The sequence below is a fragment of the Parus major genome, chromosome 4, assembly GCF_001522545.3.
Source record: "Parus major isolate Abel chromosome 4, Parus_major1.1, whole genome shotgun sequence".
Taxonomy (NCBI): domain Eukaryota; kingdom Metazoa; phylum Chordata; class Aves; order Passeriformes; family Paridae; genus Parus; species Parus major.
Window position 1 is genome coordinate 24,248,806 of NC_031771.1, and position 19,011 is coordinate 24,267,816.

General features: G+C 39.1%; 1 protein-coding gene across 7 annotated transcripts in view; it reads right to left on the reverse strand.

Moving 5' to 3' along the window:
• Positions 1 to 17,948, reverse strand: part of INTS10 (integrator complex subunit 10) — a 24,047-nt gene extending 6,099 nt beyond the window's left edge. For 3 of the 7 annotated variants that reach the window (XR_004496831.1, XR_004496832.1, XM_015625171.3), the window contains exons 1-16: positions 17,781 to 17,909; positions 16,832 to 16,899; positions 16,025 to 16,128; positions 15,286 to 15,425; positions 14,710 to 14,791; positions 14,261 to 14,401; positions 13,679 to 13,850; positions 13,058 to 13,227; positions 8,546 to 8,679; positions 7,641 to 7,797; positions 6,925 to 7,007; positions 5,928 to 6,080; positions 4,721 to 4,829; positions 4,280 to 4,359; positions 3,648 to 3,810; positions 2,683 to 2,776 (exon numbers count right to left, since the gene is read on the reverse strand). Coding sequence is in view for 5 of the 7 variants with exons in the window: in XM_015625171.3 (XP_015480657.1) it covers positions 2,683 to 2,776; positions 3,648 to 3,810; positions 4,280 to 4,359; positions 4,721 to 4,829; positions 5,928 to 6,080; positions 6,925 to 7,007; positions 7,641 to 7,797; positions 8,546 to 8,679; positions 13,058 to 13,227; positions 13,679 to 13,850; positions 14,261 to 14,401; positions 14,710 to 14,791; positions 15,286 to 15,425; positions 16,025 to 16,128; positions 16,832 to 16,899; positions 17,781 to 17,909 (1,979 nt within the window). In the remaining 2 variants the exon portion in view is untranslated. Of the gene's footprint in view, positions 1 to 2,682; positions 2,777 to 3,647; positions 3,811 to 4,279; positions 4,360 to 4,720; positions 4,830 to 5,927; positions 6,081 to 6,924; positions 7,008 to 7,640; positions 7,798 to 8,545; positions 8,680 to 13,057; positions 13,228 to 13,678; positions 13,851 to 14,260; positions 14,402 to 14,709; positions 14,792 to 15,285; positions 15,426 to 16,024; positions 16,129 to 16,831; positions 16,900 to 17,780 lie in introns of those variants that run through there. The other 4 variants (XM_015625169.3, XM_015625170.2, XM_015625172.3 and 1 more) reach the window with 4 other exon arrangements.
• Positions 17,949 to 19,011: the final 1,063 nt, after the last annotated feature.

The following is a 19,011-nucleotide window of genomic DNA, read 5'->3' on the forward strand; positions in this document are numbered from 1 at the left end:
GCAAGAATGGATGTGAGAAGCAGAAAACACAAAGGACCAGCAAGATGTTATTGGTCCCAGAGTAGCAGATGTTTGCAAAAAGGATTCTGTGCAATTGTGTCTTCACTACTGTTTGCAAGATCTGCAGTCAGAACTAAGCACAGCCATGTGCAGAGTAAAAAAATTATACTTTCAAGATACTTTGTTTCACTTCAAAGCAACCTTCTCTGTCCCCAAGGAGACATGATGGGAATATGAGTAAAAGGAAGGACAAAGCTTTCAGATCAAGTTCATGCAATTAGGTAGGCTATGATTAGATTACTTACAGTAAGTAAAGAGGAGCAAGATATTAAGCAGCAATTTCCTGCATATTGCTCTTTTCCTCTTTAGCTTCACCAGTTAACACTGTCCCTACTGACATGAATATCAGATAAACTGTGAAACTTGGTTTCTCTAGAAGGGAGCTCAAAAGCACTTCCTGGTGTTGGATTCAAAGCTCATACAACAAATCTTGTTAACACCACAAACAGAATGAGCTGGCTTTATCACCAGTTAAAACCAAAACCACAGACCTTCTCATTCCCACAGTGGATGCCAGCAAAGGAAAGGTTACAAAACTGTATATATATATATTTTTTTTTTTTTGCAGAGCCCAATTGTAAGTCTGCAGACTACCAAGATCTTACTTCATCTTTTATAAAAGCACACTGCAGTTTGCTTCACTGAGTTCAGAAAAATGAATATAATTTCCTTTGAAGTTTAAAGTACTTAGAAGAAAGTACTGGAAGAAGAATGAGAAATTCACCTGGGGAGAAAATGCCCTGTAAGTCATCAAACAAAAAACAGTCCTTATAAAAGACATATGATGATATCTGCAATACATTTCCCATCCATTAAGATGCAGGATTGCTACATTTATGCTGAGAAAAGATCAGACAAAGGAACAACTGCTTTATCTTTGGCCTGTTGTGTCAAACTCAAGAGTCTTTCTGAGCATGAATGAACAGCATCTGAGCTGTCTCTGCTAATTCATGGGAGGATGGTGCAGCAGCTCATCCAACCAGAACTGGTGATAGTTTTGAAAGATGTAAGCAGTCTGCAGATACTGAGCCTACCAACCATTGTCCCAGGATGTGTGGCTATACTGGCACACTTTATCAAAAACCCCATCTGGGGGAGGCTGTGAGCTAACCAGGTCAACACTGCTGGGTGACACCATCCCTGGGCCTCACAGACAGTCCAGCTAAAAAAACATCTGTGGTACCAGGGGAGTAGACATCATCTCCAACCATTGGCCCATGCCCTGAACTATCCCTTCCATCAGCTCTCTGATGAAGTGCTTCCAGCCCTACACAGCCACATAAAGGATTCTGTACTCAGCTTTTCCAGCTGGACAGGATATTTGACTGTTTTGGCTCAGTAAGTACAAAGAAACTGACTTCTCTTCTACAAGTCTTTCCGTCATTGAGGAAACATCACTGATCAAAAGGAGGTCAAAGAGAGATTCTGTCCTGCTAGAAACACTTCTTGCTGCCTCCTTCCTGCCTGGGGGAGGTCAGAAAGAAAGTAACTGTGGCCACGCCAATCGAACAGAGCCAAGAGAAACAGCGCTGAACTACTGCAATGAAATGGAGACAGCAGGTAAGAAGTCACCAGATGGAGTCTTCATAAGCTTGCTGGAAAGCTTATTACTTAACACCATATGTGGTTCAGCATGTCCTGAAGCTTGTTTTCATACAGCTGGTTACAAGCAGTGAGATATGGCAAGGGTAAGAGTTTGAAAATCTAGAGCTTAAAAGAAAAAATTCTCCATCATATAATTAAGCATTTGAATTTCTACTTTTCCTTTAATTACACCTAGTATCTCATTTTTGTGTTGGTTATCTAGATCTCTGGAAAATCTATTTACGGGTTAAAATTTGGATCCTGTTGTCTGACGTTAGGCTCCCATTTTGAAAACTTCAGCCCACTTCTGGTTTGTAAATAGCCAAGTGAAATTTCAACAAACTTTAAACAGTCCCCCTTTTAGGAAGCAAAATACTACAAATGCCCAGAAACAACCAAGATAACCCAAAACATTCTGCCACTAAAACCCTGCAGAAGATAGTTTTGAGTCAAGATGGAGTAAGAAAGAACACCTAGGAAGTTAATCCAAATTATTAATTTGCTTCAGCATGTTGTAATAAGCTAAGCAGAATAAGATGACCTGATAATTCAAACAGAAAGGTTACTGGAGTGTAGCTGGAGTGCAATTTAATTGATATTTTATACAGAAGTATTTCATCATTCAGTGGTCTTCCATAGAAAAAATAAGCAAAATAGCACTTTCTGCTCAGCATTACTCTTCAGCAAAATTACAAACAATACCTTGCACTCATGCCTAATTATTTGAAGAATTCCTGCAAAGCACAACTTGAAAGATCACAACTGTAATCACTTAAATATCTACCACTCTAAAGCAAATGCCACACTCAGAAATAAAGTCCTGTAAAAGCAGGAGTTAAAGCTGAAGAACCCCCCCAAAAGAATACACAGATCGGCAGGAGAGTCAGAAAAAGAAACTCGCGGCCTTGTTTGAACTCCTTGAATTTAAGCTCAAAGACATGACAAACTATCCAGAAGATAACATGAAAGCAAAGACAACCAGAACATACTCCCTTTTTTTTTTGCCAGAGAAAACAGTAAATGCTTTTTTATCCTTACTTGATCAACATTGCTTGATTTGGCAGCAGTTCCAGATGAATTTTCCCTCCTTCCTGTGTTCTTAAATAAGCAAATTCCTCCAACATATCAATATCTGAAGAAAACGTTAAAGATTTGAGTAGGGAAACAATGATTAAGAACATTCTTTCTTATGCCTCACATCTGAAGCCACATTGCTGAAAGGAGAGTCCAACTGAAAAGCTACTGATGCACCTCATTATTAAAAATGATAGAGAAGATCACAGCATGTATTCCTAATCCTCCACAAACTGATAAGAAATGGCTTTTCAAAGTTTAGAACACATCCGTTAGTTCCTTTTCTTTCTTTGTTTCTTCATATATATTCAGAGGTAAAGACAGCTGATCTCAAAATTCCCTGGGTTTCACTTCCTTTTTCTGCACTGCAGGTTATGAAAGCAGTGCAAACTGAGGCTGCACCTGAAGCAAGTGGCACTTTATAACACTTTTTAGTTTTCTATTTTGATCTCTTATTTAGCAGCTTGTTTTGTTCTTGCCTTTAGGTTTTTTTTTCCTTTCTTTTAACACCACACCTTATTTAGTTGTCTCAGGCAGGAGTTAGACTCCCCTGCTTCCTGAGGCCCATGGCTGGATATCTATCTACCACTTTGTCATTTTTGTTAACAGCCTTGTACATAATGCCCTATATTTCTTAATGAGGAGATTGCTGCCACGTGCATGGGCAGCCCGAGCTGCTGCTGTTTTTCTGAATAGAAATGCAATGGCAGTGTACTTAAGGCTACTCTCAAGTGCCAGGAGGCATATTTACAGTCTATTGTGTACTGAGCCTCCTACAAAAGGTTTTCGTGGTGTGAAAATAAATACAGAATATGATTCAGGCAAAGAGCTGCTCAGACTAACAGGGAAAGAGCTGCTGTTCAAACTAACAGCTTTTTCAACACTAGAGCACAGGATGTGAAAGACATTCTTGGTTAGAGAAAGGATACTTGTGACGTAGTTGAAAAAATTCTCATACTGGAAGTTTCCTTGCTGGCAGATTTTGTTGATGGCTTTCAGGAACAAGTTCTCACCCCTTGGCCACTCATGCTGAAGCAGAACAACTACGTGGCCCAGTGCCATATCATCTCTGCCGTCTGTGAAAGCTCTGAGCTTCAGGGAAAAAAATTACATTCAGACAATCAGGAAGCACATGTTGCTTTCAAAAACATACAGGATTTATCTCACCTAGATCTGTGCAAATACAGAAGTTCTTTAAAAGTATATATACTTTTAAGGCAGAATTAAATACACTTCTAAAGTAGGCTGGAAATTTCCAGCTAAAATATCAAATCCTCCCCACTAACCTATAAGAGAAGTCTGAAGAGAGACAGAAATTTTGAGATCTATTATGTCTTCTCTGCTCAAAACTCAAACAAATTGAGAAAAAAAGAGAAAACAAACCCTTCTTCATCAACACTCCACTCCCCTCTCCAAAAGAAGACCCTCCCCCAACCCATTTAGGCAAGAAGGATTGAGGCACAGCCCTTCAGTCACAGCACTGGCATATGGCCATGCAAGAATTTCAGGATACATAAACTAGGCCTTAAGGACAAGAAAGCTCCAATTGACCCTACATTACCTTGAAACAAGCTAACAACAGATGCAGGCAGTAAGGCATGATAGCTCTACTGGTACATGGCCAAAGCTTCAAATCAGACCCTGCAACAGAACAGTTCTTTAGGGGTCTCACAATAGGTAGGTTGAAAGAAATTGAAATGGAGAAAAACAAATTCAAAGTTACCACTTTAGGGAGGAAAGCTTTGAATGTAAATTATGACTGATTCAAAATGTGAAGTTAAACATGTAAATTTTTCTTCTTCACTTCTCTTTTCCTGTGGTAGGACCTTGCCACCAATATACTTTAAAAGGTACAAGCAAGAAAACCTTGATACAAAACCAAGAGGGAATAAGGAACTTCCTCCCTTTTTATAATACAAAATGAGAATAATTATATACTCAACCAGAACACATGAACTGAAATGGAGCTGACACTGAGTTTAGGGTAATAGCAACTCCATACCTTTCCTGAATTTTGACTTGACTTTAGGTTGCTCCTCCTGTACTTTACCTCCTTCTTGTATTGGAAGTAAAATACAGCACATGAGGTCAAGCACTTTTTCACATGTTTGCTGTAAAAGAAGGGACATGATAATGCTGAATTTAAAGTTCTTAAAAATATGTTAATAATGATGAAAAATTTCAGACACCACAAAAGGAAAAAAAACCAATCACAAAATTCTTTGCTAGAACTTGAACTGACTTAATACACAGTACAGTCTGGGTAAGCAAAAAGACTTAGCTGTCACTAAACAGCCTCTGAGAGCCTACATACATCATTTGAATGGTGAAAAAATTATACTGGCATTCTTCATTTCAAAAGCGTAAGATCAATATAACTGCAATCAAAAGTTATTTTGAAGGATTAAGTTTTCAAAAGAATTCTTAGAATAGTTTTGTAAAATATGTTCTGTTAATGGTAAAAATAGAAAGGAAAATGGCAATATGACAGCATGATAGAAATTCATTGAATTTTTACTGGTATTTCCTAGCAAGAGGTCTGTGGGAATACATGAACACATTTCCAGTGAAAAAGTATTAAAGTGGAAGGGACAAAAGCACTTGTCCAGCAGTACTAGGATGACGTTAGATCCTAAGAGACAGAGCCTTTATTGTCAGTGCTGACACTGACTGACCTCAGACCACCACACACTCATGGAATATTAAAAACACAAAACATATATTGCAAAAGCAGAGCAAGTTCAGAGGTCAGGCCAGACAATATTGTTCTGGTGTCTCTTATATCATCAGTTAATAACTAACTCTCTTTCAAGATGATCACAGAAGTTCCTTTACTTTTCCTTCCTCTGCCACATGAAGCCTGTACCTAAAAGAATTCCCCCTCAATTTAAGGAAATAATTCAGTAAAGTTAAGTAATGCAAATTAAGGTTGCATTTACAGACAACTCAAACACATGCAGACATGAAAAGTCATAACTAACTCCCCAAATCTTCACTCTCAGACTATACACACACATATAAAGAGTTGCTAATGGACAGTCAGTTAATGTGGTAGGAAGTGTAATTCTCCCAGTAAAGCATGGATGTTTCAGTAGGCTTATGTTCAATATCCTGCTGAAAGCAGGCTAACAGGAAAATTCTGTGGAAAAAGAGAAATGGGAACCACAGGGCAGCTGATGAAGGACCAATGTGTGGAATGCACTACATACCCGATATTCTCCAAGGGCAAAGTGGCACGATGCTAACTGGATTAGTGCTCTCTGATTTTCTAAAGATCCTTGTCCTGTAATTTGCTGGGGAGAATGAGAGCCCTGAAGAGCTGCCAAGTGATGTAGGCTGCTAATTGCTTTTTTGTACTGCCCCTTTGAAAAAGAATATTAAAGAAGAAACTGTTAGGGTCTTTTCTATACAATAAGTAGAGAGAGAGAGAAAAAAAGTCTCTTACAGGAAGCTTTCAAAATGGAGTGTGTCCAAGTAACAAGCCTTCAAAATTTTAATCGAAACTAATAATCTCCAGTAATGAGTTATGTACAAGACTGTGGGTCAATCATTTGTAAGGCAGTCAGAAGACAAACAAAATAAAAAAGCCATTTTACAAAATCATATTTGTAACTGAATCAAATAATTATATTCTTAACTGTTACTCTATTTAGATTAATAAAGTTTGAAATAGCTCTTGTTCAGGCACAAGAAGAGGCAAAAATAAGACTTCCAAAGGAAAAATAAAGAACAAGCTTTCTTCTGTAGATGGTACTGGAATGAGCACAGTCAGCCCCATTTTTGTGGAGAAGTACAGAAGTTAACTGAGACATGTTAAAACCTTCTACTGTTTGAAAATTCTCTCTGTTTTCAAATACAATGCACTGACAGACTAATAAAATGCACTTATCCTCCATAACTCTATGTATATATCCACTGGTCAAAATGCAAATATAGATGTCTCTTCCACATGCCAAAATTAGCTGGACTCAAACAAGAGCTATTGGGACAGGAATATACAAAGTAAGATACCAAGCTTGTGGTGCAAACAGCGTAGTTCTATCCCCAGGAGTCATAATTTAAGGTATCAAATCAGTAAACACTATAAGCAGTCAAACTGGCTAATCACAATTACTATTTACAAGAAGGAAGTAAATTGCTATTTACTAGAAGGAAGAGCAACACAATGGTGGTGTTTTTCCTGATTTATACTATTTTTTTTTTTACCTGGTAGATGATCATGTCTGTAAGAAAGATTCTTAACCAAAGCCAGGTTTCTGTCTTCCATGACAAACAAATTCTGGTGAACTCTGTTAAGTGGTTAGAGAAGAAAAAGAGATTATGAAACATTTCACAGCTTTGGGTTAAACATCAATAATATATATAAAAAAGCTGAATTTAAAAATGGAAAAAATGGCACCAAACAGTAAGAGGATGAAATTCTTCACATACAGGATATTCTCTTCCTAGACAGTCATTTTTGATTACGCTTCTGTTCACAGTGTCCAACAAACCTAAAAGCAGGTAGGTGGTACTGTTCACCTGCTATTTACAAGAGAAATTTTTCTCAAGATTATCACACCAGTTATTATCAGAAAGGGAGGCACAGTAAAAACACATGTTCTTAATTGTGAACTAAAGCAGCCATTAGCAGCATGTCCTCACTGAGCACTATCAGCCCTACTACTGACTTATTGCTCCAAAAGAACTGGGGGCGAGTAAACAAAGATGCATCAAGAATGAAATGAAATACAGGAACAAAATCTTCAGAAATGTAACAACTGATAAAGCTTCTCACTGGAACTTCTATCAGAAGCACTCAGGACCCTCTGCAATTTCAATTTTAAGGATTCATAATGGCAGGAATTCCATTTTAACAGTAAAAAGTGATTTCTATGCAGAGCAATGAAGTCCAAATGCAATTCTAAAAGCAGTTACCTTACCTTTGTCAAGTGATTCCAGAGAATACAGCAGCTCCCAGCTCTCTCTTGCCAGTTTGAAACTCTCTAATACTTCAATGGAGTTTGCAAGATCAGCCTTATTTACTGTAATATGTCGACTTCTTGCTTTCCCAGAAGGATCCTCATCATCTGAGCTCTGCTTAGAAGTCAGGATAAAACACCAAGATTAACTTCTTAATTCATACTTGTTTCAGAGAACTCTACAGTCACAGAATTTCCACTGAACACAGGAAAACAATTGTGTACAGAGGTGCTCTGGTCCTAGTTTAAGTGGCTTTAAGTGATTTTTCACTTAGTTTGTTCAAGGTTAGACCAATCTGGTTTGCTACCAAGAACTCAGTGGCACAGTGTGATGAGCAGTATCCCAAACAAATTTATTCTGTTAAATGTGGCTCACCACTGAGCTTCAGCTAGATTATCTATTGAAGTACATACACACTTTACACTTTATGGCTCAGTTTAAGCCTACAGCATAATGCAAAGAAAATCCTTTATAAGAATTCTCTTTATAGCAGAGAAATTCTATAAAATAGTGATTTTCTACCATTAAAGCAATAGATATATTAACAATTCCAATCATGAAAAGTCAATTACTTTGGAAGTTTACCTGTAGAACATCTGCCTGCTATAGCTACCTTTTTAAGTGCCTCTGCTGAACTCCTTCAAGTTAAAGCATTCACAACAGTACATGTATCTACAGTAACTGCTGCAAAAATGGTTTTATTCTTACTAACTGTAGGAAAAAAAACATTTGAAAATTGTGGTCATAAACAGCTAATTCAGGGTAGCTCTAAAATATGTCTTTTAGATCTATGTCAAACCACTGCTGTCTAAATTCCAGTAGCAATGCCATTCTTGTTATGAATTAGAAAGTCTACAAAAGTTACCATTGTTTTTTCTCTTCCTTCAGCAAGTTTCCTTTTTTTGTGTATGTGTTTGTTTCGATCAATATCTGTATCACCGTAGATGTTGGGTACATCCTCAAGAAGAACCAGTGGAGTTTGGTTTGGAGCATTTGGACCTGGATATAAAGATAGATTAATTCATAAATGTCCTTAACTGATCTGAAATATCTTATGCCTACAACAAGCTGAGGTTTTTTTTCCTTCAAAAGTAATGACTATAATGCTACAGAAAACAATAAAGTCACTTAAATTGCTTAAAACTATGCTGGGAAAACTATGGTTTCCTCAACACAGCCATACAGTGAAGATCAGAGTGCATTTACCAGACATCACCAGAGTCTGACTGAGAGTTTAAGAGTATTTTGGAATCCCTTTCTTCTGGAGTAGTCACAAGATACACCTGAGTATACCAGGTATCCAGTACACCAGTAGGTGTTCTCTGATCAAGCATTATTTGCTTTTATGTAAGTACAATTATTCAACAGATAAACAACACAAATGGCTCTGAAGTTAACAGCCACAAATATGGAAAAGCACAACAATATTCTCAAAATATTTTTCATAAGAAACCAAAGCAATATGCTGAAAGGCACTGTCCCCTCAAAGAAGTTTGTGTATTTTATGACAAGATTTCCCTAGTAGGATCACTCAGTGTCAGCTTTGCCACTGATTTTACAGAACAGAATTAAACCTTTAGTTGACTGTCAGAGCTCATCTTCACTCCCAAAAGATAGAAAGGCCTTATTTTGAAACACAGAAAACAATTTCTACTTTCACAGGTGTCAAAGAACATCCAGTAGGATCTGGTACCTGTTATCTCACACACCAGTGCTTAACTTCGTTAGACATAAAATAGGAACAATATTTCTAAATCTCAAACAATATTGATATGTAACCACTACTGAACAGCTTTCCTTCCAAAAACATTTTCTCCTTCTGCACCATCAAGTTCCATATAGATGTGCAAAGCTCAGTCAAAGAAAATATAAAGGAGAGAGTAACCCTTTAATGTTTTTTTTCTTTCTTCATTCTGAAATCTCTGCCCAGTAAGACAGTAGTGCAAACAAGTATTTTCAGTTTGTGTATTTCTTCTATTTGCAGAAAGATATGAGGCTAAGGCCTCATTCATAACTAATCTGAGAGTTTAGTAGAAGGACAATTCATTTCATCTCTTGACATAGAAAAAACAACTTCTATCAAGCTTCTCCCTCTACTCAAAAGTGATGTGTAAGGAGTTCACTACAATAGAAGCTTCTGTTAGAACAGCCAATCTGCTCTAACTAACAAATACAGGTCAATTAATACAACCACAATAACCAGGTCAATAGATACCACCATTGAAATTGCACCTACAGCACATTGCAATCATATCTCTCATACAATGAGAGATATATACAACCATCATGTATTCCACTACAGAATCTAATCTGTGTGAACTGAAAATAGATTCAAGACATAACATAGAAGATTCATATCTGATTCTCATGGATGTAAAGTATCACAGCTGGGATGCTGGAAGAGTTCCACCACTAGAACCTCAAGAACTGTCTAGTTCTAACACCTGAGAAGAAACAAATTGGATTTTTCTTTTACTCATATTGACTTAAACTAACACCAACTAAGTGCTTTGCTTTCCAAACAAGCGTTCTCTTCCCAGCACCAGAAATGCACTGTAGCCTTTATTCCAAAACCTCCAGTCCTAAAATAAAAGAAAATCCATTGTCACCCTTGACTGGGGCCGCAGACCCCCTCTTACAGTACTGAAAGTTACACAGGGATACAAAGAGCAGCATTGTGTTTTTCTGTATGAGCTCTAGAATCTAAGCTTACGGAGCTTTTAATTATTTTCTAGCAGAGAATGTTATAAATAAACCTCCAAAAGCATCAGCCCAAATAGCAACTCCTGCCAAGCCTGGAGGCAGCCTCAAAGTTATGAGAGGTGTGAATTGCCTCATTCACTTCTCAAGCCTCCAGCAAAGCAGATACACATTATGTACAAGAAATGCATTGAAAAATCTTCCCTCGAGAGGCTTCTTGTAGATCCACGCACATGGGAAGAGTCACAGACCTAATCCTCACAGATGAGGAGACGGCATTTTTCTCTGTGACCATGCTTCCAAAAATATGTAGGATTCTACATTTCTACAGTAAGCCCTCCAGAGAGAAGGAGGAAAAATTTGCATGATAGAAAAGATATGAAAGGTACTGAATACCACTGGACTTCAATGCTAAAGCAGAAATGAGTAAAAGTTGTCTTGGAAATACTTTCCTGGTATCAGAAAATGACAGAGGGTACCAGAAAAGCTGCACCAAAGGAACTGCACTCTGTGACCTCAGTATACCTTCTTTTTCTGGTGGTTCAGTCAGAAAACATGAGCTTTGAAATACTCAATTGTACAACTTAGAAAGGAGCATTTTCACTAGTTCTTCACTTCCTTTCTTCTTTAACTTGGAATCAAGCAGCTAAAACTTCATGCACACCTGAAGCATCCTCCTGCCCACCACAACCCTTTCTTCCTCTGGACTGAACAAAACACTTGACTCATTAGTTAATTAGTTCCTATTACTTTATGTTCTTTGCAGACCAATTGCCATGCCATTTGTCCTCCGAGTTTAGCTATCTACTAATATTGTTCAACTGATCACCCAACACTGTACAGTTGTTTAAAACCTGTCATTTGTATTGACTGCTTCCTTCCTCAAATGATCATTTGCTCCATACAGAAAAATGTGATGAAACTTATGATCACAAGACATAGAATTGAAATTGTAATTTTAACATCAATCAATAACTGTAGTATTAGTAAGTATTAATTACCTAGGGTGACAATTTGTTACTGTTGCAAGGAATTTCCTGTCACATTATTAAGAGTTGAAAATTCCTCTTTATGACGCTGATTATTTCAGTAAATTCTAAACAAAATGTGTAGGAGACGCTTCCTGGGGACGGTCAGAGACACGGCAAAGACTTCTATAATCGAGTTAGGTGTTAGAAGTTTATTTCAGGGCGTGGGGTAGAGAGAGAGAGAGAGAGCCTACTATGAGCTAACAGATAGAGCTCAAGGCGGGCTCAGGGAGAGCAATACAAAAGAGGGTAAGATACGAATACATGAGTTTAAGACTTAAGATTTCTACGAAAGAGAGTTACAGAACATAACAGAAGTGAGAGAGCTGGAAAAAGAGCTAAAGAGGAGTAGGAAAGAGCAGCAAGAGAACGTAGTAAAAGAAACAAGAGAAAACAAAAGAACTAAGAGTTAAGAGAGACTAAGAGTTACTAAGAGAGACTAAGAGTTACTAAGAGAGACTAAGAGTTACCAAGAGAGACTAAAAGTTAAGAGAGACCAAGAGTTACTAAGAGAAACCAAGAGTTACTAAGAGAAACCAAGAGTTACTAAGAGAAACCAAGAGAGCGAACTCTCTTTTACAATTACTTATATAATCTATACATATGAATATTCTATTCTTTCACTGACCAATCTTTCTAAGTATACTAATACAGTAACATTTGTGTGCAACTTATAGAAATCGCTATTTTTGCATATTTTTAGTTATCTCAGGGTCTTTCAGACCTTTCCTTATAAAGCTGGGATGAGGAGTCTCAGCTTAGTTTTATTGCAAGAAAGAATGTGTTCTGACATACCAGCCCAGTTTCTTTGAATTATTCAAACCGTGTTATCATTTGTATTTCTTCTTTAGCCTTTCTGGCTACAAAGTCATATTTATAATTTCTTTCTAATTCTACCTTCCCAACAAAATGGAACTGAAAAAATTTTCATCAGTTTCTGGACCACCCTTGAAAAGCCCCATCAGTCCCAGAAGAAGCAATCCAAGGTGTTCCAAGCAATCTGGTATGTCCCAAATGCGGATGTGAGTCGGTAGGAAAGTGCACAGGTAGCACAAATATGTTCAACATTCAATTTACAAATTAATTACAAATCAGAAGTAATGTGCAAAATACACCTCAAAGATTATGCTTTAACTATATAAAGAAAGACAAGTTGGGAGCTTGTGAACGTCGGGAAATCTTTTCCTATTCAGCTTTTATTTGCTCAATTATAAACTTGTGTGTTCCAAATGCAAAAATATCTTCACTTACTTTGACTGAAGGAAAGCAGGAAAAATTCAGCTTCAAAAAAACAAAATCAGAGGAGAAAATGAAACAAACATGATGCTCATGGAAGGGTAGGAATCAACCCTAGGACTGTCTCCTATAATATCTGGTCTGTTACTTTTCTCCTTGCTAGACAATCAACTGCTGCTGGCCAAGGTTGAAACCACAATGCTAAGCTACATTGATCTTTGGTCTGCTTCACCACACATTTGTTATGAACTAACTGCGGTAAGATTAATGCCTTGAGAGAATTGTAACAAGTTATTGCAACATATAAATGTTGCTTTGTGAGATGAGTTTCAAAAGACTAATGAAAAAAGATCTTTAAAACATTAGCAATGAAAGTCACTAATATTACCGAAGTTGAAACATTAGAAACTAACCTTGAAAGAGTGATGGCTGGATGTTGCTGACATACTGAAAAGCATTTTTAAAGAAGACCAACATCGTGGAATACACTACTTGATTCTTGTATTTAATGTGGGCTTCACTATCAAAGTTACTGATGTATCTGCAGAGATCCTTCATTCGATGCAAAATGTCACCGTAACTTCTGAGGGGAAAGAGATAACAAGAATTCAGGATGCTACACAGACTCTGCAACTAAAGAAAAGAATGCATACTCAATATGAAAATTGCTCTGCTGAGGATATCCTCCAACACAGTCAGTGGAAGCTGGGAATACATACTAATGAAATTTCACAAAACATTTACCATGTATGTTTCTCTTTACTGAGGGATGTAGGGAAGGCTACCCCACAGCACACTATAGTGCTTATGCAGGACTTTCATCATCAAAAGTTGATTTCAGAGACTAATTTGAAAGTGCTCTCTAGAGCCATGTTTTTGCTTTACATTATACAGTCTTGAAAGAAAAGCTGCTGTCAACTTACACAAAATGCTCCTGTGTTAACATTGTTCTTCAATGAAAATTTATCTTACTAAGAATCAAAAAGCCAAATTCTCCATCAGGGGAAATACCCAGCAAAGTAGAGCTTTCTTACCTTCTTCCCTTATCCATTTGCCACTCACACCTCATTCCCACAACAGATAATATTTTAAACAGCCTCTCCCAAGGATCTGTAATCTGGGATGATTTCTCTGTCAGACCATCTATTACATATTTCTGAGAGCTGCGCTTGCTTGGAGACATAATATCAGAAGAATCTTGTGAACCTAGGAAAACCAGCACATTCTTCGCTTCATAAAGAAATCAAACTGATTCATTTTCAAGAAGACATGTAAAAATTATGTTGGAACTTTCAGGGTAACCGTTCTTTACACAGAAAGCTAACAGGGAGCAGCAGGCATTTCTGCCTCTGTACAAGAGAGCTGGTAGGCTGGATAAGGATATCTTGGACATTTTGTCCCACTTCTCATATGCTGAAGCATCATGAGCAGCATGACTAAGTAGCTGAAGTAATATTTTGGTATTTTGGAATCAAAGAACTAAGAAACACTAAATACTATTTTTAATCCTTGTCTATGGGATACATTACATAAAAACAATGCATTTTTAAATTTATGGAAATCAGTGATACTAAGACACATTCTAAAAAAGATTAATTTTTAAAAAGTATTCTTACCTTGATATTGACTTTCTGTCTGTGTAGATCTAGTTACGTAATTAATATAAAATTCTGCTGCTTTATTCAGATATTTATATAACAAGCTGGCAGGAAGTCGTACATCAGGGTTGTTAATTATCAAAGGAAGGACATCACAAACTATAACAGAAAACAAAGAAAAAAATCCTTTAGATTTGTGGGTTTTTTTGTTCTATTTCTCCTAGGTAAGTTTATTCAATCAGCAATGTGAGCCTTCATCTCTCGCTGACCGTACACCAGAAAGAACCTCACATGAATGGCTCCAGGACCAATCTGTACCATACATTCAGCCTGGATTAACAAGGCCTGAGCCTCTTCTGACCAAAGCAGTTTTCTAATCATAGTCCCATGAAGGAAGTCTACTGAGCTCAGAACCTTGCCATACTAAAAAGCTGCACAGTAAAATAAGAACATTAGTATTTTCTTACCAAATAATTTTCTAAAACAATTCACTGGAGATTCTTGGTCTTCAATACTTTCAGCATCTAATAATGTTTCTCCAAGGCCTACCTGCGAGAGCAAAGGTGAAAAATAACACCAGAACAAGGGGTTTAGAAACTTTTTGAACTGCAGCTCAGAGAGGCTGAACACTAATTCAGTAACAATCATACGGCAACAGCATGTGCAAGTCTCCAAACACATAGTTAAACTCTCCACACTTAATAGCAAGTGAAAAGCAGTGTCAGAAGATAGCAAAACTAGATCAAGAGAAAAACTGCATAAAACTATGTCAGTAGACATGCACAGACAGGTGAAAGCAATATATGACTGATATTCTTTCATTTACAAAACAAAGAATTGTTTTATTTGCTTCCATTTGTATTCTGCCCAATCCCTTCCTGGTGGTAAGATCAAGATACAGCAGTCTGAACTATTAGTCACAATTAAACATGAATAAAAATACCCACCCTCTCATTAAGGCAAAGGAAAACACGTTTCAGCAAAATCTCAAAAAGCTGAGTGCCAATAACCTGAATAATTACTATGAGTTTCTCTTCTCTTACCCCATGCTGCACCACAGTCTCTGGGAAACGCCGCAGAAGGAGAAGGAGCATTTCTGCCCTTTCTAATGTGTTAAAGCACTGCTCTGTTGCCTTCAGGAGCATTTCACACTGGACCCGACCAGGAAGGGTCTCAAATAAGCCTTAAAAAAAAAAGAAAACATTTAAAATGTTGAGTCTGAATTGTAAAGATGACTGACAAAGCATAAAAGACCATCAGCGTCACCTCACTATGCTTAACAAAAAGGGATTTCCTTCTGAAGCACACACTCAAACAGCAGATTATAGTTTGTCAGGTGTAAATCCTGCTTTCAAAACTGCCTGTGGTTGCCAGCAGTGAATGCCAAGCCCTTCTGGACACCATTCATTTTTATATCCCTCACTACATAAATAAATAAGAATTCACCCCATTTTTACGATCATACACTGTTCTCTGCAATCTGTGGGACAATGATTTTTAAGTCCCATTCCACTCACTTCCTATCCAATTGCTCTTCTATGTGCTTCTTGTTCTGGCAGAGTAAGCCTATCCATATCAGAGACAAAGCAATGGGAACCAACTTATCATGTCCCTTTGCTTTCCTAAGTCTAACACACCAAATTAAGTCTCTAAAGCTGAATTGAGGGAAAAAAACAAACCCTGCACTCCACAGGCAAAGTTAGAAAAACTGTCATTTACTTGTTGAACTAGATAAATAATCAGAGGACTTATTTTTAGATTACTTTAGGAAAGAATCCTTACCTCTTAAAAACTGTGTCTGCTTGTCCTGGGAGTCATTCCTTAATGCTGATGTAATAACACTGATCTCCCTCCATACAGCAGGTTGGTCTGGAAAATTCACAAACCTGTAACAAAGTTTAAGGCAAGAAATGTACAGTGATCCCAAAATCTGTCTCAAAGACAAAACCTTCCCACAGAAGTATGTGTTTGGGCAAAACAGAAAATAAAACCTTCCTTTTTACAGTTTATTCTTAATTAATTAGCTCTTTTGTGCTTAATTTATCCACACAGATTTTCAAAAAATACTAAATTTATATTTTTTGGAAATCCAGACATTTATTTATCCAGAGAAGGGCAGTGCAGCTGCTGCAGTGTCTGGAGAACAAGTCCTCTGAGGAGAAGCTGAGGGAGCTGGGGTTGCTCAACCTGAAGAAAAGGAGTCTCAAGAGTGACCTTATCACTCTCTCCAAGTCCCTGAGAGGAGAGAGTAGGCAGGTGAGAGGGTCAGTCTGTTCTCACAGGCAACCAGTGACAGGACAAGAGGACATGATCTGAAGCTGCACCAGAGGAGGTTTAAGCTGGACATTAGGAGGAATTTCTTCACAGAAAGGGTAATCAGAATTGGAGTGGGCTGCCCAGGGAGGTGGTAGAGTCACCCTCCCCAGGGTGTTTAAGGAAAGACTAGATGTGGGACCTGGTGCCATGGTCTAGTTGGCAAGGTGGTGTTTAGTCATAGTCTGGACTCAATCATCTCAGAGGTCTTTCCCAAACTGATTCCATGAGTGGAGCACCTGGGATAAACATGGAGTTCCACCTCTGATTACTTACATGTCGTAGAGCAGCCTGCCTGCAGATGCTGTCCTTTCAGCATTCCTCTCAATAGTGTACATCTCATACTGCAGGATGCAAGAACAGAACATCAGCTTTCCTGAATACATTTATCAATCACATTAGTCCTTCCACTCTAAAAAGCTGCCCTCTATTTGCCAAAGCAGTGTGCATAACAGAAAACTGAAGGACTGCAACACTTTCTGGACAAATTAGAAAACATTTAGACTATTTAATAACACATAAATTTAGGCATAAAATTCTGCATGACAATATACTTAATATTAGTAACACTAACAATGTGCTAGTATCTAAAGGAGGCCAACAGAGAAGTCGAAAAGGACTCTTCATCAGGAAGTGCTAGGACAATGGTTACATTGTAATAGTAACGGGTACAAACTGAAAGAGGGGAACTTTGGATTAAATATCATAGAATTCTCTCGTATGAGTGGTGAGACTCAAGAACAGGCTGCCTAGGGAAGCTGTGTATGCCCCATCTCTGGAAGTGATCAAGCCCAGGCTGGATGGAGCTTGGAGTAACCCAGTTAGTGGGAGGTGGCCCTGCCCATGGAAATGGGGCTGGACTAGATTATCTTCAAAGTCCCTTCCAACCCTAAACATTCCATGGCCCTGTGAACACGCTGGCTTAGCAAACTGAAAACTTGGAATGCAAAGAGTTCTTTGCCCAGGGTTTGCACCCAGCCAAATGCATTGCAAAGCTCCCAAGCTGCCACAAAAGCCATAATCAGAAGAGGTACTTTAACTAAAAGTACTACTACTAATAGTAAAGTAGTAAATTGTTTTGTTTTTTAACCGCGCAGTCAGCGCGGCAGCCAGCGGCCCCGCCCCTCCCCATCCCATTGGCCGAGCTGCCTGTCAATCAGGCAGGGCCGCAGCGAGGCCGCGCGGGGCCCCGCTGCCGATCGTGTGCGACAGCGGCGGCGCTCACTTGTATGTTGAAGTCGGCGGGGTAGAGGCTCCGCGCTGTGATGAGCCAGGCCTTGGCCGCCCATAGGTCCCCCGGCACCAGCTCCCGGGCCCGCTTCACCAGGAACTCACAGTCCCCCTGCGCCGACATCTTGCACCCGGCGCGGCCTGGCTCCGCCCCGGCCGCCGGGCGCCGCGCATGCGCCACGGCCCTCCCCGAGCCCCGCTCGCCCGCACTTCCGCCCCAGCCGGGCGCAGAGGGGGCCCCGGAGCGCCCTCAGTCGGCGGCGGCTCGGGAGCGGGCCTGGGATTGCCCGAGTTCCGTCTCTGCTGGGAGCGGCACTGCAGCGCTGCCCTCGGAAACTGGTGTTGCTGCAAGTGAGAGCCCACTCTGAAAGTCCAAGGCACTGCTGCCTGGCCTAGTGCCTACAGTTCTTACAGTCCACTAATAAAGTCACCACAAGCAAATGCTAAGGAAAAGCAGGACCTTTGACCACAGATGTGAATCCACCTTTCAGCTGATTGGAACTGAGTATTGCTTCTTTATCATTAGGTTTTAGTGTTAGGACTCTTGATTCCAAACATAACCCTTTATGTTACTTAGTAGGAATTTTCTGTCTCTTTCCTTGTCACTTTCTTGTTTCCTCCTTTCAGCCGGGCTCTTTCTTTCTGATGTTGCAGCACACCTTACAGACTTTGCACATGAGGGCTTCCACTGATCAACTCCATAAATCTACACATCTAAGAGCTAGTGCAATAATCCCTTCAGCAAATAGTTTTAACAGACTTGTAACCTCTCTTATAGGTAAAAGGCAAAATCCTTGCTTTCCTGCTGGGGTGACTGTGGCCATTCAGAGAGGTGACAATGGCATTGCAGAAAGCCAGTCTCTCATAAAACAGGTGCCTCTTCCTCTTCTCCCGCTCTTGCTATCAAACTACAAACTGCTGTAGGATGGCACAGGTCCCTAAAAATGGCTCACAGCCCTGCAATCCCCTGCAAGAGCAGCAATGTTAATCACTGGCTGGTGCGTAGGTCTACCCACAGCTCTTCCCCACATCTGTGCAGATGTATACAGCCAAATTTGATTGAATAATAATAATAATTTGATATTTTTGCATTGTGAGACTGAATATGGTAATAAAGTTGTGTGTTCTGTCTCTTTGGAAGATGCCCAGCAAGAGCTGATGGGCTGGTTGGGGCTCCCCATATGCTGCTTGTGATGCCAGAATCAGGATGCTGCAGGAGGGAAATG